Below are 24,119 nucleotides of genomic sequence, written 5' to 3' on the forward strand. Positions count from 1 at the left end.
TCCGGGCTGGGCGGCCACGTGTCGTTTGGCGGCGCCTCGCCGTCGGACGCGCCCATCTCCCTCAAGGACGTGCCGACGGCGACGGACGCGCTCAAGCACAAGATCCAGCGCGCGAGGCAGCAGATCAAGGCCCTGCCCGACATGCCGCGCACCATCGCCGAGCAGGAGGAACACATCTCCGAGCTCGAGGAGACCATCCGCCTGCAGCAGGAGGTCCTTGCCGGCCTCAGGGGCATCGGGGTGCAGTTTGGCGCCGAGGGCGGGGACAGGATGGAGATGTGAGCATGCTATTGGAACGTGGCGAAATGGCCCAACCATCATGCACCAGCGATACCCCTTTTGCCTTCTTTGCATATCATCATCACTACCTATCTTATGGCAAATCCATCTTTTGCCTTTTGGAAGCCGTCATCATGATCATGATCTTGACATCCAGAGGTGGAGGCGTTTTGGAGTCCGTCCTGCATACTCGCCGGCAAAACTTGATGCATCATCGAGCTTCCACGGCAGTGGCGCTTTTTTAGCCAAAGGAGTGAACAACAAACACACCATCATCTTGAACTCAAGGTTTCCCGGCTCAACTCCCAGGAACAATGCCCTGCGCCAAGCCTTTCATCGACCCATTCTCACCAACTATCCACCTAGGACACCGGCCTCCTTCAAGATATCAACCGGACCATGACCAGGGCGACCCGGGACCGCCTGCTTCCAGAAGGTCTCGGGGAGACGCTCCTCATCCTGCAGGACGCACCAGTTGGGTGAGTGGTCTGTCTTTAGCCACTTGAAATCGTCGACCTGGTCCCACTGATTGCTCTCGGGATCTTGTGACTGAGGCACCTATTTTGGAGGGAGGTCAGCGAGACAGCGCAGAAAGCCGACGAGACGAGACCAGCTTGTATGGGGAATGGACGCACATAGCAAGACGGAATGGGCGCGAACTTGATGCCGACGCAGTCCTCGATGATGGGCCGGCTCGCGCAATAAAGATAGACGCGCACGTTCTCGCACTCGTGCATGCGCACCTGCCTCGCCGACACAACCAGCACACTGTCTCGCACGCCAGTCACATGTGCGGCTCCGTTAACGTTGCCGGTCACCACCAGACTCGAGGACACATCCCTGATGGTCAGGCTTGCGAAGGACGCTGTGCCCGCGGCCGGCTCCGACATATCGATTATGCACCGCCTCAGATTCTGGAGGCTCCCCGAGCTAGTGGCCTTGGCCGCCGTCAAGGGCAGAATGATGTGGAGTCCCTCGTGGTCACGTATGTCGACGTTTCGCGCGGTTGAGAAGCTGGGCTTGCGGATGCCCCCGGCGCCTGGCCGGGATATCTCTTCGTTGTAGTTCTTGCCCGGCCCAGAGCCGGGGCCGAACTTGGGCAGCGCCCCAACCACATCCTCACCGTCGACAGCTCCACCGGCGTCCGCAGCGACACCGCCCTGTGGCCCCCACCTAAGCTGCCGGGGGTCGCTTGCCGCCTCCGAGCTGGTGCTCGGGTCTCTGAACTGGAACTGGAAGCGGGTCTTTGGGTGAAGCCTGGCCAGCTCCTCGCTGAGCATCTCTGTGAGCCGCTTGATGGCCTGTGGGCGGAGGCCATTTTACGCATGTCAGATCGTTCGCACGCCACACTGGGCTACACTCAGCATGCGGCCATACGAGCGGTCACCATACCTCGCCATAATGCCTCTGGTCATATCTGGGAATGCTGTCTGAGGCGTCGGAAACCTGCTGGGTGAGGTTCTTTATGCCGGCCTGGATGGCCTCGGTTGCATCCTGGCGCTCGCCTCCGACGGGGGCGATGGAACCGAGCTGGCTAATCTGCTCTTGGAGGCCTGGCAATTTGGTCAGTGGGTTAGAGCCATCAGCAGACAGAGACTAATAAAGAGCTCCGGGGGAATATTGTCCGATTCTAGCAATCTGCGGCACATGATATCCACATACCTATGACCGCCTGTTCGAACTGGTGGTAGAATTTGGCCGGATCCATCGTTAGGTGCTGTCCCGTAAAACGCGGGTCCTGAACCGGTGGCGCGATGGCTGTCTGTGATTCCATGTCAGGTTTGTTGGCCAGCGTGCAAGCGCTGGAATAGGAAAAGAAAATATGCAAAGCACGCAAGCTATGCGGCGTTGGGGGAGGTCGGAGAAAGACGAGTGAAGCTGCAAGCAGCGAGTGAGAGTTACTCGATCACAGGATTTGAGCCAAACACGAGACTGCGGCGGGGTTATGAATGGGGGAAACTAAGCCGTTGTGTAAAGCGGGAGGCTAGCCACGGATGACGGGTGGTGGTGTGTCTGCCGCTGGGTGAGGAGAAAGGCAGCGACATTGCTTTTCGGACGAAGACCGGCAGGGGTGTAGGGAAAGATGGGCGGAGGTTCCATGGATGACTTTTGACTAACCCTCTTTTTTTTGGTATGGATGGATGGGTGGATGGACGAATGCGGAGAACCGAGACCTCACGGAAGCTGCCAGACTTGCAAGCGGCCCAGCCTATCAAGCGTGCAGGGAAGGAGACGAGGGTGTGCGCGCGTGTGGGTTGTATGGCTGGACAAGGAGGGTATGATTTTCGCCTCATGCGGAGAAAGACGCCGCTAACCCTTTTTACCAACCTCGAAGCGGGCTGCGAGCCTTTTTGTACCAGTGGGTGTCGGCAGGTGATGATGTTGCAAGCTGTGTCGCCAGGTTTGGAGACGAGGCAGACGTGGGTGACGGGGATTGTTGCTCTGCTCTCTTGTCCCATCTGGGGTGTAATTACCTAGGTACCGCTCTGCCCCCCAGTCCCACGATATTCCCCGACAGTGTGGGCAACCCCTATTTCAAAGGGCTGTGGGATGGATCGAATGGTACTTTATCGAGGTCACAGTCTCAACACCGTTGGTTGTGCTCGACTTGCCTGCCCACACTGGACCTGCAGGACCCACACTAGCTCTTGCCTTGCCGCTGCGGGGCGGCAAGCGACGACCGGGCAGGGAAAGAGTTGAGAGCTTTCGTGCCGCTCCATCCGCTTGCCGTTTCGTGTCTCATGCCGCATGTTGTGCCGTCGACGTGGCCTGCTGCCATGTTGAAAAGGGGGTGCCGGGGCTGTACGTAACGTGTTGCACGCCGTCTGTCTGGCATTGTGCAGGCACAGACACCGGAATGATCACCTGTGACGCGATGCCACCGACAGACATGGCCTGACTCCCCCCCCCCCGTCGGCTCATCGACAGCTTCCGACTTTGATCTGCTGATTGTGGAGGCTGAGGGATGGCAGGCCCGGCGCTGTGTAGCATGGAAAGCCACCTGACGTGGGATACTCGCAGCTCTTGGATGTCGCCCACGTTGATGGCTCATGTCCTACAGTGAGACATTCCGACCTGGGCAACATAGCATTTTATGGTAAAAAGAGACTCGGTTTAGCCTTGTCACTGTATGCAAGGAAATGCATCATGATTGGACGCCCCATACAGAGTGAACCATGAGCTCGCTGTGGTCTATCCCAAGCTGGACACTATCGCCTCATGTCGTATAGGCATGTCTATGTGGCGCACAAAAGTCTTGTCCAGACGCTCATCACTTTTTGAACGTCGCCGTCTTGCCCGCCCTCTCGTGGTTCATCCGCCTGGCCGCCTTTGGGCCCTGTGCCGTTGTCTTGGCCACATACGGGTCAAACACCTTGGCTCCGCCGTTGCCGCCGTCCTTGGCCCGCTTGCTCTTCATGACTGACTGCGCCTTGCTGTAGTCAAAGGGCTGTTCGCCGCCGTCTGCTGCTTCGTCGCTGACCTCACCGTCTTGGGCCTCGCCGGACTCGAGCTTCGCTGCTGCCTCGGCTGCCTTCTTGGCCTGCTTCAGCGCTTTCTTCTCCGCTTTCATGGCTGCCTTCTCGATCGCCCTCTCTTCCTTGCGCTTGAGCTTTGCCAGTCGCCTCTCCTCCTTCCGGCGCTGCTTTCCAGCCTTCCGGCGCTCCTCCTCCCCCTCATCTTCCTCATCCGAGGAGGAATCTGATGTGTCTGAAGAATCAGCGGCTTCTCCCGCCGTCGCTGGCGGCCGTCCGGCTCGCAAGGTGAACTCCTGATCCATTGGAATGTTGGGCGTCTCCTCCGACTTCTCTACCACAGAAACGCCGCCGCTGTCCTCGTCAACTTCCATGTTGCCTTCATCCGTTTGCTGATCAGCAGGGCCAAGTTCGCCATCGGTCGAGACTTGAGCCTTGGCAACGAACGTGCTCCATGGCACGGCTATGGGTTCGTCCGTGGTGGCCATCTTGTCGGCCACCTTCTCCCATAATGTACTGAGCGGCACGCTCCCCCAAAGTTGTGATCGCTTTCCTCTCAGAGCCGAGGCTTCAGGGATATCCCTATCATCAGCCTGTGCTGGATTCGCATTCGCCCGCGAGACGGCACCGAGGTTCAAGCCACCGATTATGTTGTCGACGCGGTCTGCCTTGAGGACGTCCATGAGAGTCGGGCCCTCCGCCCCCTTCTCCCTCGCTCTCTTGATCAGCCTCACCAGCTGGTTCACACCGTCCTTGAGCGGATTGCTCGGATGGAAGAAGAGCTTCCGCAGCTCATTGGGGGACGAAGGCATAGCCCTCGAAGCCTCGACGAGAACCTGCTGTGACATGATGTACATTGGACTCTCGTCCTCTCGTCGAGCAGTCTCGTCTCGCCACCTGTGAAGTTCTCGGAATACTGCAAATTGTTCGCTGGTGAAGTTGCTGGGAATTCTGGAGATTCCGTTGAACCAGCCCCGCGTGCCCTTGCCAGTCACGGGGTCACTAGTATACGGCTCGTGCCTCTGAAGAGACGTCTCCTTGGATTTTTGCAGTGCCTTTTCCACAAGATCCCCGTCCGGATCTCCCCTCCTGGACTGCTTGACAAGCTCGTTGCGCATCATGTCGTAGACGTACAAAAGATAGTGCGTGTCTGAGCGGGCGTAGTAGAGCATCTCCTTGGAGAGCGGCCTTTGATGGCATCAGGAAATTTGGTCTCACTGAACATAAAAGACAGGCTGCGAACTTACCGGATCCGCCAGTCGGCCATCTGGAAACGCTTGTCCGCTTCAAAGTCGGCAAACTTCTTCAGGAGGTAAGCTAGACTCTTACTAGGGTAGAGCAAGGCCTCTGCCGCGTGAAATGTGTCAAAGAGACCGACGACGTAGAGCCCAAGGTCCCTCTGCAGCCATATGATGTCCATGAATGCACCGTGGAAGACCTGATGATATTTTAGCGTCAAGTAACCAGAAACAGCCAGTCCCAACAAACAAGTAACAGGCTTCTAATACCTTCAATATCTTCGGGTCCGCAAACACTTGGTTGAGAACCTCGAGTCGGCGGCGCCAGGGCTTGAGTGTGTCGACGACCCAGTCCTTGTCTCGGGTGCTGACTTGCATCAGCGACAAAAGCCCAGAGTACGTCCTGAAGTCGTGATGCTCGAGATCTACGGCGATTTCGGTCGCCCGCTTGAGGTCCTCTAGCATCTCAAGGACGCCCTCGTAGGTGTCGACGTAGATGGGCTTCGACTTGGTGACGGGTGTGTAGGGAATGGGCTCTCTAGTCTGGTAGGTGCTTTCTGGGTATTTCATGTGCAGAATCTCTGTCTCATAGGGATGTTTATATCTGAAAGAGCCATTAGCACCGCGCGTATCGCCGGCGTACCTCAGCTTCCGCAACTTCTGACTGTACGTCCACCTCTTGGAAGAGGACTGGCGCTCGTCCGGGGATAGTGGCGTAGGCTTGAGCAGAGGCAGGTATAGGAGGTAGTCGTACTGTGTCTCGCCGTCGTCATCCTGGAATGTTGACAGGCTCTGCTCCAATGGAACGGTGGCGTGTGGCTTCGTAGACAGGATTGGCTTCCATGGTCCCTTGCCGAAGTTGTCTGGAGCCGTGTCGAAAGCCTTCTGAGGCTTGATGATATTGGCATATCGGAGGGATCTATCAAGCTGTCCTGGCTTCGACTTCTTTGCGTTTGGTCCCTGGAATCCACTATTAGGCGCTGGCACTTGTGCTGTTTCTCGCGAGGTGCCTGCAGACGCCGCTGCGGGTGCGCCATGGGGTTTCTTCTCTCTCACCATTTCTGCGGTCGGCGCATCCTTCCTCTTGACAAGTCCAGTGTAGTCGTCAATGCAGGTGTCGGCCTTCTCCAGGGCAGTATCGAGCGCATCCACAATGGTCTGCCAGTTGTCGTCGACGTCCTCGGCGTCCTCGAGCGTGATGGGCTTAGCCTTGGCCTTTGCCCTGGCACCGCCCGCGCTCGACGCTGCCGTCTGTACCAGGGCGCTGGCGAGTTCAAGGATTTTTGTGCGCTGTTCGTCGAGCTGCTCGGCCGAGTCGGGATCGACGTTGCGACGGAAGCCAAGGTCCTGACTGGCGATGGCGTTGACGCGGCGGGTGGTGGACACCAGTGCCGCTTGGATCTTGTCCTGCAGCGATTTGAAGTCCTGCGACGCCTCCATCTTGACGGCTGTTGCTGATGACACCACAGCGTCGATCGGTTGGTTGTGGTCGCCGTGCTTGCCCGCTCCAGATTGCCACTGTCAAGGGTCGAGATGCACCTCGAAGTGAACGGGACTTGCGCAGCAGCAAGCGCGTTGGGTTCGATTTTTTTAGTGGGGCCTGCCGCTGTCTTGTACTGAGACCTTCCTCAGCCTTGTCGTCCCGCTAGGCCGCGGGCGGGCAGGCGTACCGATACCTTGGGTCTTTGGTGGGTCGCGATGGGCGATAAGATAGCGGCGAACGGAGACGAAGAAGCTCGTGGGATAGAAGTCAACGGCAGCTTCGGCAGGCGATCCAGACCAGGATCAGACAACCTCGAAAGCGCCGCCTGTATCTGAGGTCGAGAGAGCAGTTCGATCGGATTTATTGTGGGTGCTGCGCGCTGGCAGAGATTCTTTTTGCGCGCCACGTTGAGGTTGAGGTGAGGGAGGCCTGTCTTTGGGTACTCAAACCAACGGCCTTGGTCACCAGGTTGCGGCCGCCCAGCGTCAAACCCAGCAGCCAGTCGTCGAAATGTCGGCTTCGCTCGCGCCCGAGTGCAACGAAGTGAAGGAGTATGCCGCGCCTCCCTTGTTCATCTGAGACCAAGCGGAGTATGCCTGGACTAACATGCAAGCCCAGGCGGTATGACACCTGCTTTCTGAAATGGTACAGCGAGAGTGAGTTGCCACGATGTCTTCCTTTTCTATGGGCAAGGCTGGACGCTGACGAGCAACCTCTAGAGTACTTGCGAGGAAACGGAACTGGCGAGAAGAATGAGTGCGAAAGTCTATTCAGCGACTATAAGAAGTGCCTGACGGTGAGGGCCATATCTGCTCCGCCTGGTGTTGCTGTGCTGACGAGGGTGGTTGTGAGCAGGCTGCACTGAAGAATAAGGGCATTGACAAATTGCTGGACGACGCGCGCGAGGATAACAAGGACAACGACGCCGTCCACCTGGGACGGAAATGTAGGTGCTAATGTCTTGAGAGCATTCCCCACCCTGCCGTGTGGTGGGTTGTTTGCTGATACCCAATCAATTGAGCATAGAGCTAGGTGAAGCGTGGTTGATTGCCTGGAAAGGAGCGGCTCATTCGCGTTTGTCGAGCACGCTAAACCATCTCCATTCCATCTAAGCCAGCGAGAGCTCTACTATGAAAATCGCATAATATGGCCATGTACTGAAAGACGACATTCCAATGATAGCATGAATGTTTCATTGTGGCCGCTGTCACGAAGAACATGTCCAGTCCAAATCCTGAGCACCGGAGCCTCCAATGTGACACCGCCCAACATGGAATCCCGGCCCAGGTGTGCTTTGGGCAAGCCGTGCCACCGCCATTATTGGGGCTGTCTGCGCAGAACGTCACGCCTCAGGCCATCCAGAGCAGGCAGTCGCCTCTAATTTCCACATCCCCAATACCCTTCCTTTCCTCCGAGGCCGGGCTGCGCTGTCAACGCTCTTCTCTTGAGGCATTATCTCAATTCGGAGACCAACATCGAGTTCCTTAGTAGGAGAATGTGAGCTAAACGGCCCCCACGCAGTGACAGGGGCACATTGAGTTTGTTCTGGCCAGCAAAAACCGGGCAGGGGTGGGTCCGGCAGCAGATGCAACGATGCAACTAGCAGGGGCCAGCTATCGCCAGGCTGGCCCTGAAAAAAAGCTGCTGGAGACGGAAACGTGCCTTCCTTCCCGCAAACAAGCTTCACCCAAGAACCGCCCAGCTAGTCCAGCCAGCCCAAGCCCAGCCCAGCGATCATCCCAACCCACAGTCGTTCCCCTAACTGCGCGGCACCGTGTTCTGTGTTGCACAACGCTGAAACCCGACTTCGGACCCTGGAGAAGCGGCCACGAACGCGCCTCCTGAACCCCGCTGCCGTCCCATTCTTTTACGAGCACGCAGCTGCTGTGCTGCCGCCGCTCTCGGAATATCGACCCTCGACACCCGCCTGCGACAGTAAATCTGCGCGCCCGCGCCCGCCGCTTCCTGCCCCGCCGCCCACCGCCGGTCCGACGTCGTTGCCGCCCTGATCTTCTCCCGTCGAAGCCGCCCTAGATCCAGACCACTAGAAATCCCCCCGACAGCGACGGCAGGCTTGCCTGGCGGCATGAGAGCACCGTCGCAAGACGCGATTCTATGCACCCCTTTTCTGTCCTGACCCTTGGAATCTTCGTAGCGGGCTACATCACTGCTCGATGGGACCTCGTTACTCGCCTCTATGAACTTGCCTTGTTCGCCTGGGACTACGGTGTTATTGTAAGTCCTGTCCGCAGCCATAATGCTCGCACCGAGTACTGGTGCATAGCGCATACCGTATAGTATGGAGGGAATAGCTACTGACATGCCTGGTGGCCTCTCCTGCCCACTCTACCCCTAGACCCGTTCTGCTAAGGCCTTTGGGCTTCTGACGCTGCTATTCGTCCTTATAATTATACCCGTGGAACGTCTGGCTACTAGAGAGGCGGACCTGGTACGACCTGACCTGAACCCCCTCCACTGCGCTGCAACTGGAGGCGCTGCGCCCGATACAAGGCGGCTGACGACGTCGTCATGGAATATAGCACCCACGCTCCCCCGGATCCGGAATCTCGGCACGCGAACAGCTGAGGCGTCGAGGCTCTTTCTAGGGCGCGGCGCGGAACCCTCGCTCCCACTGCCCCAGCCATGCCTGCGCAGGATGGCCTGATGCGCATATTCTGGCCGACCGACACCCCTCGCTCCGAACTCCCCGGTGTCATTGTCGGCTGGCGCAACTCATCGCTCGACGTCTTCGTCGTGGCGATCCTAGACGATGTCGAGGTGCGATGACAGCTCCAAGCTTGGCCGTGTCCACCAGGCAAGCTTGCTTGCAGGCATAGACGAGAACACGCACTGACCTGGAAGCCTGTTCACGCCTGCAGCCTCGGAATGTAGAATTCGCCCTAAAGGCGGGCACGCTCCTGAGGAGCGCCCCTCACCCGGTCAGTCGCATTTTCGAGCTCTGTGGGCAGTCGAGCATGCAAGTCCTTGGCCTTTCAAACTCTCCCGATGCGCCTGAGCTAGATTCTTCCTGGATCCGCGTCACGACAGGGCCACGCATATCCATCCCGCGGATAACGTGCACCCGAGCGTCCAGCTTCCAAATCATCCTTTTCAAGCGGCCCTCCCCTCTGCGCATGCAGTTCGTCTCCCTTAGCCCCATATCACTGGCTTTGGGCGACAAGAACGAGGGTCTCGGTCTGGCTCCAGCCCCCGGCGAGGTCGAGCCACACGACGAGCGAAAGGAGCGCCTACAGCGGGAGAGCAAGGCGCAGCTAGTCGAGAAGCTCCGGCTGCACTCGGTAGTGCGTAGGGTGCCGTCGGCAAAGGAGAGGGCCCTGCCTCGGATCATGAACCAGATCAACTGGGCGTGGGAGCTAGAGCAACTATTGCAGAAGAACGTGGGGCGTGTCGTGGGACCGCGAACAAGGGCCAAGCGCAGCCTTAGTGTGTCTGAGCGGGTCGTCGAGTCGGCCACCACGATGCGCGACTACGTCATCTTCTGGCTCTGGGAACTTGTGGTCCTATACGCATTCCCCGTCATCCGCAGTGCCTTTGTCATGGGCTTGCTGGGCCACCGGATCGCGGCCGAGATGCTCCTTCGGGTGTTGGAGTGGCGGCCGCGGCCCCGCTATGCCGCGCTCAAGGACTCGTCAGCCACGGCGCAGCAGGTCGAGATTCGTCTGCAGCAGTTCTGCTACTGGCCCATGCAGTATGCGACACTGCGCAGGCGCAAGAATGACTGGGAGAGCGTCACCCGAAGCCACCCAGACTACATCCGGTTCTACAACAGCCTCTGGCTCGTGGCCAACGATGTTATCATCGGCATCGCCCTCGGGTCCTATATTATTGACAACGCATCATGGGTGGCGGACCAGATCAGCGACCTGCTGAGCACGTATACTGTCGAGGCCCTACAGACGAGCATCTCGTGGCTCATGGGCTGGCCTGCCGGCCTTAAACTGAATAACGAGCTGGCCGCGTTTCTGGGAGACCTGTTTCTCTGGGTCATCGACTACTGGGCTAGTAAGTGTAATGGCTTTGTTCTCGGCTCCGTGTCCACGCAGAAACGCCAGCTAACATGTCCACAGACTGTATCGAAACGCTACGTCCTGTTCTGCCGCACATCATCTGGTTCATCGGCTTCTCCAGCTTTGCCGGCGCGAGCATGCCCATAGCCCTCTTCTCGGACCTACTCTCGTTTCTCACCATCCACATCTACTCCTTCTACCTTGCCTCGGCCCGCATATACCACTGGCAGCTTACAATTCTCGTGTCGCTCTTCCATCTGTTCAGGGGCAAGAAGCACAACGTGTTGCGGAACCGTATTGACTCGTGTGCATACGACCTCGACCAGCTCCTTGTCGGCACCATCCTCTTTACTCTGCTCTTCTTTCTTCTCCCGACTGTCGTTGTGTTCTACCTCAACTTTGCCATATCCCGTATGGTTATAATTTCCATAAAGGCCGCATTCGACACTCTACTCTCGTGTCTGAACCACTTTCCACTATTCGCCATCATGCTCCGGATCAAAGACCCGACTAGGTTGCCGGGTAAGTATCTCGCCATTCTGTCTATGAGAGAGGTGCCGAGCCCTAAATTCTAACGAGCACGCAATCTTGCCCATCTAGGAGGTATCTGCTTTGAGCTCCGCGATTCGGAGAATGCAAAGAATGACACCGACGTGGCGCCTAATCAGCCCTTAACATCGGTAATAGCGCTTCATGTGAGTTTGACGTATTCTTCTTGATGAACTAGGATGAAGATTGGCTGACATTTGAAATGGCAGTCGATCCCCCTTCCCCTGGGTGCTATATTCCGTCAATACTCACAGATGGGCCACCGCATCCGGAAGCACTACCTGTCGCCCAAGGTAGCCTTGTGTCTGTTGACGGGTCGGTTCGTGCCGCCGATAAACCGCAAAAATCTGTACAGCCTACAGTACAGCATGTTGCCGGCGAGGAGGGCGGGGATAATGGAAATGTGGGAGGCCATCACCTCCCTGCCTCTTGACAGAAACAAGCAGTTCCGGCCGCCAGGTGTGCTTAATGGGGGAGGGAGCGCGCGGTATAGGTCAAGAGATTAGAGACCAAGGGGTCAACTTGTAGATACCAATCTGGAAAAAGCATTTACAGGATTTGGGATTTGTTTGCAGGGTCGTATGCGTTGTGATGTTATATGAACGTATGCCGATCTCCGGCGTCAAGCAGTTTAATCCGGGCGGCCAACTTTGGAGCACCGCCACTTGAGTCTTTTGTGCGTGATCGTGTTTTATTTAACCTCCTTTATGCGCAAGATGAAAAGGAAACTTTCCAAATTCCTAGATCTGGGGAAACCGAAGCTCTATAACCATAAATTTCTCAAAAATCGCGCATATAGGGTGAAAAATAATTACACCAAAAAAAGTGCAAAAAGATACGTGCTCTCCCGCCGGGAATTGAACCCGGGTCTCGAGCGTTGTTGAATGACAAGCTCACATACTAACCACTATACGACAGGAGACTTGTTGAATTGGCTGTGGGTTTGGGCACATAAGGGCTCAGGCAGTGTGGGGTAGGATGGACTGCCCCATATTTTCAGGACGAGCAACAATGCCGGATTTAATGATACGATCCACGGGCAGGTTCTTGTGCTCGGACTAGCATTACATAAACCCCGTTGCGGGCAGAGCCGAGTCCAGTTCGAGCAGCTGGTAGCTCCCATGTTTAGGCATCCCGTTTTCCATTCCCGGATCGGTCGGCTCTCCCGTCACGTTGTTTTCCTCACGGCATCGGCCGGTCCCGCTGCCTGATCTCGCCAGCAGGCGGCCAAGCCAGCTGGCGGTGTAAGTCCACAGGTGGCGTGTTGTTCACGTTGCAGGCTCGAGCCTCGCAGGCGTGCGACGTTGCGAAATGAAAAATGCAGGGAGTTGCAGGCCAAGGGGTTGCCGGACCCGGTAGTTTTGTTTTTGGCGTGCGGGGTAAAAACAAAAGGGCAGCAACGGTCGGCCTGCCTGCCTCCTTTTTGGAAGGGGAGAGGGGGAGGTGCAGGTTTATTAGGGAGGGCCCTGCCCTTTCCTCCCTTCTCTTCTCGCTTCTCCAATTTCTTCTCTCTTTCCGTGAACGAGCCAGAACAAAACGTCGATGTGCTCGTGTCTTTGCAATTCAGAACAACCCAGCATTCCAATCAATTACCCAAATCCTGAATCGGGACCCGTTTTCCCTCGAGTTTCCACGCAAAGCGCTTATCGCCCGCTTTCTTCTTACGTGCCAGATTCAGTTTAGGCGGCTCCCCGACCCTTCCCCAGACTTTTCCGCCCGTCTGCTCCATAATCGACCCGCCAAACCAGCCTGCCGCCCTCGCCCGCTCTCACGAGACCACGACACGACGCATCACGTCCCCGTTCGCCCATCTTCAGTGTGCTGGTCGAGAGAACAGTCACCGCCCGATTGATACTTCTTTTCTGCGGATGGGGGCATTCTCATTTCGAGCCGTCGCGATTCACCCCTATCGAGATTCGAGTTTGCCTCGCTTCTGTCCCTGAGAGCCGCAAGCGCCGCTCGTGTCGGGGCTACCTGGCCTATGTGCTGTCCGTCGCTGTCCTTTCTGTCCTGTGCGCCATGTCCATGATGCAAGCTGTTGTGTCTCCCAGCCTGTCAGCCTACGCTATTCATCCGAATCTCCTTTCTCTTTTGCTCCACCAGGGGCCTCTGTCAGGCATCAGTGGTCAAAGTGTCGCTGTTTCTCATGCTCCCACATCTCCAGCCCAGCCTCCGTTGTGGATTCCCCAGCTTGGCCCAAGTTCGGCTCGAGATAAGGGAGGGCGACGGCCGAGTCGCGGCCTCTTCAGGCCGCGCTAGGGCACGTGCAGACATCGGCTTCCCAAGCTGGACCGGTGGGGAACGGCGCCCGTTCGAGCAGAGCTATGGGATGGCGACGGAGCGCCTTTTGAGGGAATTTGTGTGTCCACCAAAATCACGTTCGACTCGGTTCAGACCCCTCTCGCCTCACATTCGTTCCCGTCTCTCCCGCCTCTGCCCCCGTGGGGGGCCCCTCTGATCGGTCTTAAGCCTACCCCGGCGTTTACCGGGAAGGCCGTCCTAGGCCGAGAGCTTTGTGCGATTGTTCATGGAGAGAGCTGTGCAAGAAGCCGTTGAGTGGAGAGAGCGACTGTCTCTTGTTCCCGCTTATCCTACAGTGGCTGCGTTGCTGGTGAAGGTGGCAGTAGGATGGAGCCGTTTAAAGCCATCAAGTGTTGAGCTGAGAAAGAAAGCGTCTCATAAAGCGTCCCTGCATGTTCCCGACTCACACAGGTGAAAGCTCAAGTAAGAGAAAAGAAAAATGTTTGAGATGTTGGCTTGGTTTGCGGGAATACGTTTCGCTATTTTTACAAGGCAGCCGCGGGCAGCGGCGAAGTGACTGCCCGGGCCATGCTTTTCGATGATTCCCCCTCCGAAAAGATCTTGTCTATGACCCATTTCTATACACAAGGGCTCTAATGCTCTATCCGCGCCGTGTCCTTTTTGGATCTAGATGCCGATGAATGGCTGTCAAGTGACAGCCTCCCGTCTCATTAACCGCCCATCATCGGGGCTGCCCAATGTCGCGGGAACCCGAAAGCCGAGCTGATGGTGAAAAAATTGCTTAGGTCTAGAGGGCTTGTTAGTGACAAGCCCCTGTGCCTACACGCCAACGACCCGGTCACTCGTCCGCGCCTCGACTGCCCACGTGAGGGGTAACTACTGGGGCTACTTACGAACTTGGCCATGAGGGCAACCATCAGGTCGAACAGACCGATGGCCTCGACGAAAGCGAAGCCCAGAATGGCGTATGAGAAAAGCTGGCCACGGAGAGCGGGGTTGCGGGCAACACCGTTCAGGAGAGCGGCGAAGACCAGACCGATACCGATACCGGCACCAGTCAGACCGATGGCGGCCGCACCCATACCGAGGTTCTTGGAGACCTCAACCATGGCCTGGGCGATCTCGGACGAGTACATGCGGCGCTGGGCCTGGAAAGCCTGGCGGCCGATGGTCGAGGCCAGGATGGTGGAGGGGGCCTGCTGGCGCTTGAGGCTCATGCCTGGAAGGGAAGAAAACGAGACTCGGAATCAGCACCGTCGACGGCCACATCCTATTGCATCCTCCGCAAACCCGGCGGATCGAAGAGCGCTCGGAACATAGGCTAAGGCCTAATGCGGCCATGGAAAAGGGTTTCCTCCTCCGCTCCGAGGTCTATCACCAAGGCTCGGTCCGGGTCGTGGTATCGGACAGGTGCTCGAGGTGTCGATGGGTTCTCTACGGCGACGTTGGAGACTTACTAGCGAAGGTGCGCTTGGGAGCAGCGAGCTGCATCCGAATGGCCGGGCGGGCGACCTTGGCCGACTGGGCCATGGTGTTGGCCAGGCGCGAGGCGAAAACACGGGTGGAGGCCATTGTGTCTGATGAGGGGGGATGTCTGTTGACGGAAGTGAAAGACAAGAGGCTGAGCTGAGCTGGTTGAAGATGGGGAAGAGGAATGGAAGAGGCAGGTAAGAGATTTTTTCCAGAGCTGATGTGAGTGGGAGAGGACTTGGAGCCGGGAGAGGGAGGAAAAGACCGGAATAACAAAAAGGGTGGGTAGGGAACGGGCCTCTGGGGAGCCCCAGCTCTGGATTGGAGGCTCCAATAGGTCAATGGACCAGGGGCAGCGGAGCCTTGGAAGCGACAGAGAGGCATTTCGACGCCAGCGAGGTGGACCCGTTGGCCGGATTTTTTGCTGACCCGGGTCAGGGAAACAGGTGGGATGGGCTGGACGAACGGAGGTAGACGGGCTGGGCCAAGGTGGCTGACGGGAGAGGTGTGCAGGTGTGCTGGGGGTCAGGGACACTGATGCTCACAGCCAGCGCGATCTTTGGGCCAGCCTCGATCGGGCAATATCGGGACCTGGGCACACCTGCCCGTTGGGTCCGAGGAGGCCTGAGGCTCGAGGGGACTCAACAGCCCAAACGAGGCGGCCTGGTCTTCTCTGCTCGGTCAACTGGGCCAGGCAGACTTTCACTCAATGACTCGGCCGAGGAATTCCTGCGACGACACCGTTATCTACGCCATGGCGGGCACACGCCGTCATCCCTCCCCTCCCGTTCCGTCTCCCTTCCCGCTTGAGGAGGGTGGACCGCAAGACCAAACGGCCATGGGCGGTAAGCGCCCCCTTGGGACCTGTGTGGGCTAGCAGCCAGACACCCTTTTTTTTTTCCATAGAGCGGGCGGCCCTTTTTGTGTCACGACCAACAGAGAGAAAATTTTCTCACAATCTTGGTCCAAGGCCCGGATGACGGTGCGCCCGCCAGGGGTGCGGTTGATATGCGACCCCCACCCCCATTAGCAAGGGCCCCCACATAGCGGCGCAAAAACATGGGTGGGCAAACCAAGCATCCCACCAAAGCGCTGGGAACCTAAAAGAGAGAGAGCTGTCATCGACGGTGCACGTGTCGTGCTGGTTGGCAGGGGGTGGGCCAGACCCTCAAAGCGACTAATTCCCGCTTTTCAAGACGTGCTTTTGCGTTTTTGCGAGGGCGGGATCTAGAAGACCAGTGGGAAAAGAGGGGCAGGAGCTGGATTGGAACCGGGACTGGAATGGCAGTGGGAGCGATGTCTGTCTGTCCCAAGTCATGACAGTTAATTCCTTTGGATGGGTTGGGCAGTCAATATGAGCGAGCCGCACCCTCATTACATGAAGGAAAAAAAAATCCTGACGTGGGAGCTAACGTCCCGGAAGCACCCTAGCCTGGCACACACACACCCTCCCTCCCCTGCGGCTTGCACCTGCGTCCTGCTGGTTCCCGACATTAGCCTCACCGACCGAAAACAGAGCTCGACCCCCTGTTGCCGCAAAGCTCCGAGCTGGAACCGACGTCAGACCAAATCAGGACCAGACCTTGCAGAGAGGGCTGGCTGGTTGACTGGCTGAGCCCACACCAATTGGAGGGCTTGCCGGCAAAGCAGGGAGATTTGCATTGGGGAGGCTTGGATAGCCGGCCGGACGGCCGGAATAGCATTCCTTTTTTTTTTTTTTTTTTGGGTCCTTCTGCGGGTTTACTGGTGGGTGTGACACGGAAATAAGCAAAGGGGGCATGTTTAGTTCTTTTGACCCTCCGACTTTTCCCTGTGTTTGTCTTGGAAATGCAGCCCGGGTCGCCACCTCCTCTGTTCAATTCTGATTCTTACGTGTTTACTCTGTCTCGATTTACAGCTTTCTTGCAAACGCCGTCGTTGGGCCGCTGCAGAATTCGGGAGGGGGGTGGGTGCTCCCATGCATGCAGCCTTGCATAACCTCTGCGTGTCCCAACCAAAAAGTGACTTGTTAGGTTACGTTGGCTTTAGCCGCAAGCCATTTGCTAGGTACTTCTGCCACGCAGAGATGTGGCGGTCTGGGCGCGCGCACTTTTGAGCAAAGCCGGGAAAACTCGGCAGAGCTGACCCGAGCGCGTCGGCGGTAAGACGGGCATGGGTGCGGTGCAACGCAACAGGAGAGTGCTTATCGCCTGCACCGGCTTGTGCGTCGAGCGTCATCCCTGGTCTCGTCTTGCTGGCACAACTCGCTTGCGCAGGCGCCAAACTTGGGCATCGGATTGCGAGGTAAAGCCATTCCAGAAATGAAACAAATTTCTTGTATAAAAAAAAGAAAGTATCACAATCGCTCCGGTGGGTATATAATCTATCCCGAGCAAAACAAAACTAGATTACAAGTTTTACACACGACAGGTAAACCAGGCCGTCACAGCGGGGTCTTCTCCTCGTCGCCCGGCGGTGCCTTGACGCCGTAGCCGTCCACGAAGCCGGCCGGGTCGCAGGGCCGCGTGAGGTCGACGCCGTTGTCGGCCACCCACTTCCGGACCCTGTCCTTGTATATCCTGACCCTGCGCACCTGCTGCCCGGCTGGCTCCTCGCCAGGCTTGGCGTCCGCGCCGCCCCACGGGGGCAAGACCGTCGCAGCCGTCTGTTCAGCCGCCGCCGTCGCCCCCTGCAGCATCGGGTCGTCTGCCCCGCGGTTATCCACTCCCGCGCCCTCGTCCGGACCGGCGATGTCGGGAGCTGGGGGCCTGGGTGGGCCCAGCCCGGCGTCCTCTGCCATGTTCATGTCGCGCAGCGTGGCGAGGCAGTCGTCCAGCGCTATCCACGTCGCGCGGCTGCACTCCTCCAGGTCGACCATGGCGGCGGTGCTGCTGCTGCCGTCCGCTCCCGTGCTGACTAGTGTCGGTGCTGCTGTTGCCGCTCCTGCCGCATTTTTGCCGTCCGGCTCTACGGTGAGTAGCCATCTCGCCATCTCACCGGCCCAATACCTCTTGTAGCCCTTTCGGCCCAGGTCCGAGATAGGCTTTTCGGGCCCGCCCAGGATTCCCTCTCGCCGGGCGATTTCGTAAGAGACCCCCATGAGCAACGCTCCGAGGCCCTTGCGCTGCCACGGGGGAAACACGAGAATGCAAGCCAGGGTGTTGTTGTCCCACGACATCTTCTCCTTGGAGAAGAAGCCGACGATGTGCGGCGGCGGCGGCTGCGCCTCGGCTGCGTTTGTGTAAGGCGTGCCGCCGACTCGGTCCTTCTCGCCTGATTCCGAGGTCGGCAGTGCAGGCCACGGCGGCGTATAGACAAGGAGGAAGTAGTTGAACGAGGTGACGTCGAAGAATACCGACTTGTTGTCCAAAAACAGCTTGCCAAACAGTGACAGATTTTGGCAAAAGAGCTAGCCGCGGGCGTGGTAGGTTAGTCAATGTGTCCCGCCTTGACATGTGCGTAATATCATTTCGGAAACATACCATCTCCTGTTCACCGTCTACCTCCCAGATGCTCCATTCGCCCTCGTCCTGCACCACCTGGGTTAAAACCCCGCCGCTGTCCGACTTCTTCCTCGACCCGCCCGTCTTGGGAGGGGCTCGCACGTGGATTGTCTGGCTTCCCTTGGGGTGCACGTAGATCTTGCGGCCGGGCACGGCGTGTCGGCGGTCGCAGGCCTGCACGTGCTCCCACCACATGACTAGCTCCTTGGAGTACTTGAAGCATGATGGACAGACGTAGAGCCGACCGAGCATCGGCTGCTGCTGCGTCGGTTGCTGCTGACCCGCCTTGCCCTTGCCATTATCCTTTCCCGCCGCGTTTGTTCGTGGGACACTGGAGTTGTTGCTGTCGCCGTTGGCATGATGCTGTTGTGCCTTGTCAACACCTCCAGGGATGCCGCCAGAATGAAACCCAGTCGTTGACGTCGTGCCTACTCCGCCGCCAGCAGTCTTGACTACCACGTTCCCCGATACATCGCCTAGCACCTCCTTGCCGTAGTACGACGGATACCATGCCGAAAAACACGTGTTGCCCAACACGACCTTATCGATGTTGCGGTCTGCTCGGAATCCGCGCTTCCCCGGCGTTGACACGACATGCGGCTTCGCTTGTTGCTGGTGAGTAGGCTGTGTCCTGTGCCGCTGCTGTTGTGGTTTTGGCATGGCGCTTGTCGGCGTCGCTGCTACTGCAGACGCCAGTGATGCTGGTGTCGCCCTTGGTGGTTGCTGACTTGGAGGTATCGACGCTTGTGGTCTGAGGGGAGTCTGTCTGCCTGTGTTGGGAGAGGGGATAGTCTTGGCGGTCAACGGAGTTGGTGGAGTGGGCGAGCTTTGCACAGCAGCATGTGCGATGATAGTGGTGGCTCTGTTGACTGCAGGTGAATACCCTGCCGGCACTTTCTCTGGCACAGTAGCGACGATCACCTCTTCGTATCTTGTTGCCCTCGCTGGCCTGGAGGCTGCGGTTTCGCGCCCCGGAGCGGTGGCAGCGGCGCGAAGCGGGAGGTTTTCGGCCTCATGAGACGGTGTCGCTCGTCTGACGGGCCGCTGTGATGTGGACGATGCCCCCCTGATGGCTACTGTCGCCGTCTCTTTGTTTGCGCCCGAGGCTGACGGCACCGTTGTTTTTGGAGTCGCTACCTGAATCGTAACAGCTGTGGTAGGAGGTGCCGGGCTAGATATGGGATCGGAGGATGGTTCGGACAGCTCATGGTTGTTGCGCGGTGGTCTGCCTCGTTTTCGTTTCGGGGCGTCTGTGTCAGGGTGTTGAGGAGTCGCAGGCGGCGGCGGGGCGGCTGGAGTATGACGCGTCGCACGGCGCGTCGGGGCGGCTGTGGCGGAGGCTGATGTCGGCGCTGGAGGTGGAAATGGAGCGGCAAGAGCGAGTTCGTCCTGTGAAAGCCGGCGCTTCCTCTTCGGCGGAGGCATCGTGGAGAAATGGCTGCGTCGGTTGCCCGAGTGGTTGCCCGAGTGGTTGCCCGAGTGGTTGGCCGCCCAGCTTCTGCGGCGCGCGATAGTGGAGGGTGGGTCACTTAGCTCTCGGGGCTGCCAGTTTAGGCTTGAGTTCGATCGAATGATGGAATCTCTAGGATTGGCGCTGCGTCACTCTATATGGCGTGAATGGCGGATGATTGATTTGGGTATGGCGCCCGTGCTTCAATCAAAGAACAGAATTGGCATCTCTATCCTCGTTGCTCGCTTCGCTTCCAACATTGATTGACTGGTGGCGGCACGGTTGTTTGCGACAGTTCGACAATGGCAGTCTGTGCTGGGTTGGTTCTAGCTTGTATGTGGGGGTGGCCAATTGATCAAGGAAGCATGCATGCTTCCGTGGGGCGGATGAGGTACCAGGATCTTGGTCCGGGCGGGGCTTATTGTGTCATCCAATAATGAGGCACCATTTTTTCTGTCCTTAGTTTTTTTTTTTTTCCCTGATGCTGCAGGGGCAGCCGCAACCTTTGAAGCAGGGCACTTTATTTGCCCTGGATGGACCCGCAAGACAAACACTGAGCCTGCCTTCATGATTGGAAAGCAGACAGCGGTAGTTTTTTCTTTCCAAGATGCGCAGATAGTGCGTGTCCGAAGCCAATGTTACTGAGAAGAGTTGGCTCGCTTTCACCTGGCAAGATCCCTCGAAATGACGCCTCCCTAGTAAGTCAGGCACCCACCCCGCGCCGGCGGGGGGACACTCGCAAAAGACTCGGCTAACCACATACGTCCCGACCTCGCAGTCCAAACCGGTCTTGTCCATACTTAGAGACGCCTGGGAGTCTCATGGCGCCCATTCCGACCCCCAGGGCCCTCGGGCACCGCCCACCCCGCTCGAGAAACGGCTCGATATGTCGCCCAACTACGCCCTGACGCTCTGGCTAAGGGAAATGTCCAAGTCGAACGAGTTCGACACCCTCACCATACTCGAAAACACCGCAGGCAACCGCAGCTACCGCCTGCCGCTGGTGACGCTGCAGCGGGCCATGAAACAGGCCGAGGCTCAAGGCCAGACCCGGCTGTCCGACCGCCTGCCCAGCGACGACGCGTGGCGGGCCAAGCTGAAGCATCTCGCGTTCAAGGGCGTCACGGCAGATGACATCGACCATTGGATTTGGGTCTTGTCCGCTGATGACGCGGACGAGAGGGTTGGGCGGCTGGTGTCCTCGGATCGGTACAAGCCCATCTTTGTGCTCTTCAACATCCTCCGCAAGGAGGAGGTCTTCACCAAGCCTCGGTCCATCATGCGCCTCTTAGAGTACTCAGCCAAGGCCTTCTGTAACAACTCCCTCTCGATGGGCAGTCGCCTGCCGGCCAAGCCCACCTCGTTATCATGCCAAGCCCCGGTTCGACCCTTGCGCACCCTGGACCACCGCCTCAACATGGGCCCAGAGCAGTTCGAGATGCTGCTGAAGCTTCTAACACACCATGTAATGCTCGTCTGGCCAACCGCCATTGTCTCCATTGCCGACTTGGCCGCCAGCTATATACGTGATCTCAGTTGGGCTCCGCTGGACCCGGTGCGACATATCTCCCGAACGCGGTCCGAGAAGATATTCGCCGCGCGCTGCAGGCTATTCAACCAGTGTCTACAGCTGTTCGAGACGGAATCCCCCCAGCATCCAGTCGCTCAGATGCGTTACAACTGGCGGGCACAAAAAGTGATGCTCGTCCTGTCGAGTGAATTCGCCCGCCCACTCAAGATAGACAGGTTCGGATTCAGGGCTATCCGGAGAGTTCTGATCGCACTTGCAAAGTCTGGGGACGAGAAAATGGTCGCTGCCCGTCTGTCAAAGACGTGGCCGCCCTACAGGCAGAACTGGGACGGCCAGGATGAGAGGCGGCAGCTGGAGGACGACCTTAGCCGGAGTGTCAAGGCCGGAATTATGATGCGCGAGGCTGGATATGCTGATGACCCGGTCGACCGTCCTCTGGATGTCCTTGGAGGAGCCGCTCTCGGCGAATCGCCGTACGTCCAGACGCGGTCTCTCAAGCCCAGGGTCTGGCAGGGAAAGTACGCAAACCTGAACATATACTCGCACTGGGCCGCCCAGATCAAGGCGACTCGGAACGCATACGAGGCCTGGGGCTGCTTTCAGCGTCCACCACAGGATGGCCTTCCACCAAACTGCCAGGTGTACGCCGAGATGTTCGCCAGGCTGTTTGCCGATGAGGTACCCCTAACTACAAGGACGCTCCCGGGGGATGCCAAGGAGAACCTCCCTTTCCACGACGATAATCTCAGCCCCTTCGAGAGAGCCAGGATCCAACCTCCCACCCCTGAACAGCTCTACGAACAGATGCGCAGTCAGAATTTGCGGCCGGTTGGCCCTTGTCTCGATGTGCTTGTTGCCCACTCGAAGACTCCCCAGGAGATGGCGACATATATGCTCGACGGCATGATGGAAAAAGAGGCTGTACACGTGTTTTTGCGTCTGATCGGCAGAGACTCGTCTACTTTTGCCTACGCGGAGGCCGAAAACATTCTGGGTAGGATCCCACGTGGTATCTTCAACGCCTGCGTCTTCGCGCTCTGTCACATGCCGTCCGACTTTAGAACGGATCAGCCTCTACGCACCCCGAAACAAATACACCTTGTACAAAGCGCTGCGAAAGCAGCACGCGTTAGGCTGAGAACGACGCCCTCCTACTATCTCGCGCCGTGGCACACTATCATCGGGGCCTTGTCCCGGTCGGAGCATGTGAACCGGCACAACGGTATAATTCGGCTAAAGGTGTTGACCCTTTTCTTGGATGTATACCGAGAGCTCTTACGACGGCGCCAAGGCGTGGATGTCATCATGTTTGACAAGCTGGGTCTCATCCTGCGCCGTGTGTTGGAAGCCGTCGAGATCGAGGAGGTTGATCCGATGTCTGACGAGGGCAAGGCAATACATGCAGCGCACGTGCTCCTCAAACACGCCTTTAATCTCATAACGGAGCCTACAGCGCTAGAGAAAGACCAAAGATCGCCCAACGAGAAGAGCGAGGCTAGCGGAAAGAGCGAGGCCAACGAGAAGAGCGAGGCACAAGCTTGGGAGCTGGATCTACCCCCGCTCTTCTACCGGGTCAACATCACCCATCTGCAACACTACATCCGGGCCATGGGGCTGCTCGGGGACGTGGACGAAATGGTGCGGGTGGTGGAGTGGATGGTGAAGAACTGGGCAACCTCGACCTTTGAGGACGCGCGGGATCCAAGGCATGTGCACTCGGGCAGGGTGGCCGAGGCCTTTGTCATGTTCCGGGCCTTTGCCGAGGCGCAGCTGTCGCCGCGGCGCATGGCGGAGCTCGAGGACCGGATGCTGCGGCTAATCGAGGAGAGCGGGTACGGCGGCCCGGACGGCCTGGTGTGGCCGTCGCGGCTAGAGGCCGAGGCGTTTGTCGAACGGGCTGCCGATCAGGAGAGAGCGTCGGGTGATGACAATGACGCCGCCGCGGTTAATAGTGACCACGAGGACTCGGTGAGGTTTTGGAAGAGGGCCAGTACATATCTAAAGAACTCCCGCCCGTCCTCGTCGGCAAATCGCCAGAGGTAAGGCGGTCCATATCACATTAAGCGCTCCTCGGTTACCCGTCAAATAAACATTTGTGTAATATATGTATTATATATGTATTAGGTTTTATTCGCATGCTTTGGAGGTCGCCTACTGTTAGAAGTGTGGACAAAATTGCATTCATTTCAAGCACACCCCTCTTTCTATTCAACTCTCCTACATCTGAAGCGGGCTCACAGAGGCCTCAATGGGGCGTCTCCGTCCGACTTTATCAACAGCCGTTGAGCCGGAGGTACCTCCCTCTAGATACCTACCTCAGGTAGCTACTAGGTAGCTACTTCGGGAGGCATTTGAAGTAAAACATGTTTGTGATAGTGTAGCCCCAGGGAAGGGTTGTTGTTGGGGGTACTGGAATGAGATGAATCAACCAAAGGAAGGGATCTAGCTGACAGGATCTCAAAGGTCTTGGCGGGAGCTATATACAAGTCATAGGGCACACCCACTCTTTGACGATGTTCCTTATCGCTTATCGAGTTCCAAAAGGGCAAATAAAATCATCTTCAAATCTTTCTCGCTCGTGCCATTTCAAGTTTGCGAAACCCAATGGCAAACCACCGTGCCACCCCCCAGTTTGTTCGTCCCGTCTTTGCACCCGTTCTATATTTTCTTTCAGTTGGGTCAATTCAAGTTCGGTCAGCCATTCCTTTTCCCCATTGAACCACCCTCCCCCTCTCAAGCTTCCAAAAGCGGCAGGTGGGGCCTAGAGCCTTCTACTCAGAAGCTACCATTGGCTAGTAACGATCGTTGTTCAAGTGGAGCCACCAATAAACCTGGGCTACGATTGAGCGCGATGTTTGTGGAATTGAAGCAAGA

General features: G+C 57.7%; 8 protein-coding genes and 1 non-coding gene across 9 annotated transcripts; 4 read left to right on the top strand and 5 right to left on the bottom strand.

Annotated features, from left to right (window-relative positions):
• Nucleotides 1–66: 66 nt before the first annotated feature.
• Nucleotides 67–282, top strand: GGTG_05368 (hypothetical protein; the record flags this gene model as incomplete). The annotated part of the gene is made up of 1 exon (XM_009223170.1): nucleotides 67–282. A coding segment is annotated over one exon (216 nt), but the record flags the coding sequence as incomplete, so codon positions are not given.
• Nucleotides 260–3,221, bottom strand: GGTG_05369 (tubulin-specific chaperone C). Its single transcript, XM_009223171.1, has 4 exons — nucleotides 1,942–3,221; nucleotides 1,672–1,832; nucleotides 915–1,580; nucleotides 260–837 (listed from the first exon to the last, which is right to left on the bottom strand). The coding sequence occupies exons 1-4, from the start codon at nucleotides 2,051–2,053 to the stop codon at nucleotides 634–636; spliced, it is 1,143 nt and encodes a 380-aa protein (XP_009221435.1). The 5' UTR covers nucleotides 2,054–3,221; the 3' UTR covers nucleotides 260–633.
• A 329-nt stretch (nucleotides 3,222–3,550) lies between these two features.
• Nucleotides 3,551–6,430, bottom strand: GGTG_05370 (exosome complex exonuclease Rrp; the record flags this gene model as incomplete). The annotated part of the gene is made up of 5 exons (XM_009223172.1): nucleotides 3,551–4,940; nucleotides 5,000–5,190; nucleotides 5,261–5,594; nucleotides 5,745–5,950; nucleotides 6,047–6,430. The coding sequence occupies 5 exons, from the start codon at nucleotides 6,428–6,430 to the stop codon at nucleotides 3,551–3,553; spliced, it is 2,505 nt and encodes an 834-aa protein (XP_009221436.1).
• A 324-nt stretch (nucleotides 6,431–6,754) lies between these two features.
• On the top strand, nucleotides 6,755–7,748 carry GGTG_05371 (hypothetical protein). Its single transcript, XM_009223173.1, has 5 exons — nucleotides 6,755–7,024; nucleotides 7,092–7,129; nucleotides 7,193–7,269; nucleotides 7,329–7,419; nucleotides 7,500–7,748. Coding segments are annotated over exons 1-5 (249 nt in total). The 5' UTR covers nucleotides 6,755–6,983; the 3' UTR covers nucleotides 7,502–7,748.
• A 42-nt stretch (nucleotides 7,749–7,790) lies between these two features.
• Nucleotides 7,791–11,720, top strand: GGTG_05372 (N-acetylglucosaminyl transferase component Gpi1). The gene is made up of 6 exons (XM_009223174.1): nucleotides 7,791–8,708; nucleotides 8,830–8,922; nucleotides 9,014–10,496; nucleotides 10,562–11,023; nucleotides 11,102–11,196; nucleotides 11,260–11,720. The coding sequence occupies exons 3-6, from the start codon at nucleotides 9,449–9,451 to the stop codon at nucleotides 11,554–11,556; spliced, it is 1,902 nt and encodes a 633-aa protein (XP_009221438.1). The 5' UTR covers nucleotides 7,791–8,708; nucleotides 8,830–8,922; nucleotides 9,014–9,448; the 3' UTR covers nucleotides 11,557–11,720.
• A 172-nt stretch (nucleotides 11,721–11,892) lies between these two features.
• On the bottom strand, nucleotides 11,893–11,972 carry GGTG_20108. The gene has a single exon. It is a non-coding gene; the product is annotated as a tRNA-Asp (tRNA).
• A 1,738-nt stretch (nucleotides 11,973–13,710) lies between these two features.
• GGTG_05373 (ATP synthase subunit 9) lies at nucleotides 13,711–15,070 on the bottom strand. The gene is made up of 3 exons (XM_009223175.1): nucleotides 14,770–15,070; nucleotides 14,206–14,531; nucleotides 13,711–14,099 (listed from the first exon to the last, which is right to left on the bottom strand). Exons 1-3 carry the CDS (start codon nucleotides 14,882–14,884, stop codon nucleotides 14,094–14,096), a joined length of 447 nt encoding a protein of 148 aa, XP_009221439.1. The 5' UTR covers nucleotides 14,885–15,070; the 3' UTR covers nucleotides 13,711–14,093.
• A 2,134-nt stretch (nucleotides 15,071–17,204) lies between these two features.
• On the bottom strand, nucleotides 17,205–18,924 carry GGTG_05374 (histone acetyltransferase; the record flags this gene model as incomplete). Its single annotated transcript, XM_009223176.1, has 2 exons — nucleotides 17,205–18,170; nucleotides 18,244–18,924. 2 exons carry the CDS (start codon nucleotides 18,922–18,924, stop codon nucleotides 17,205–17,207), a joined length of 1,647 nt encoding a protein of 548 aa, XP_009221440.1.
• A 1,276-nt stretch (nucleotides 18,925–20,200) lies between these two features.
• Nucleotides 20,201–23,461, top strand: GGTG_05375 (hypothetical protein). Its single transcript, XM_009223177.1, has 2 exons — nucleotides 20,201–20,412; nucleotides 20,493–23,461. Exons 1-2 carry the CDS (start codon nucleotides 20,350–20,352, stop codon nucleotides 23,286–23,288), a joined length of 2,859 nt encoding a protein of 952 aa, XP_009221441.1. The 5' UTR covers nucleotides 20,201–20,349; the 3' UTR covers nucleotides 23,289–23,461.
• Nucleotides 23,462–24,119: the final 658 nt, after the last annotated feature.

This window comes from Gaeumannomyces tritici (genome assembly GCF_000145635.1).
Source record: "Gaeumannomyces tritici R3-111a-1 unplaced genomic scaffold supercont2.3, whole genome shotgun sequence".
NCBI lineage: Eukaryota > Fungi > Ascomycota > Sordariomycetes > Magnaporthales > Magnaporthaceae > Gaeumannomyces > Gaeumannomyces tritici.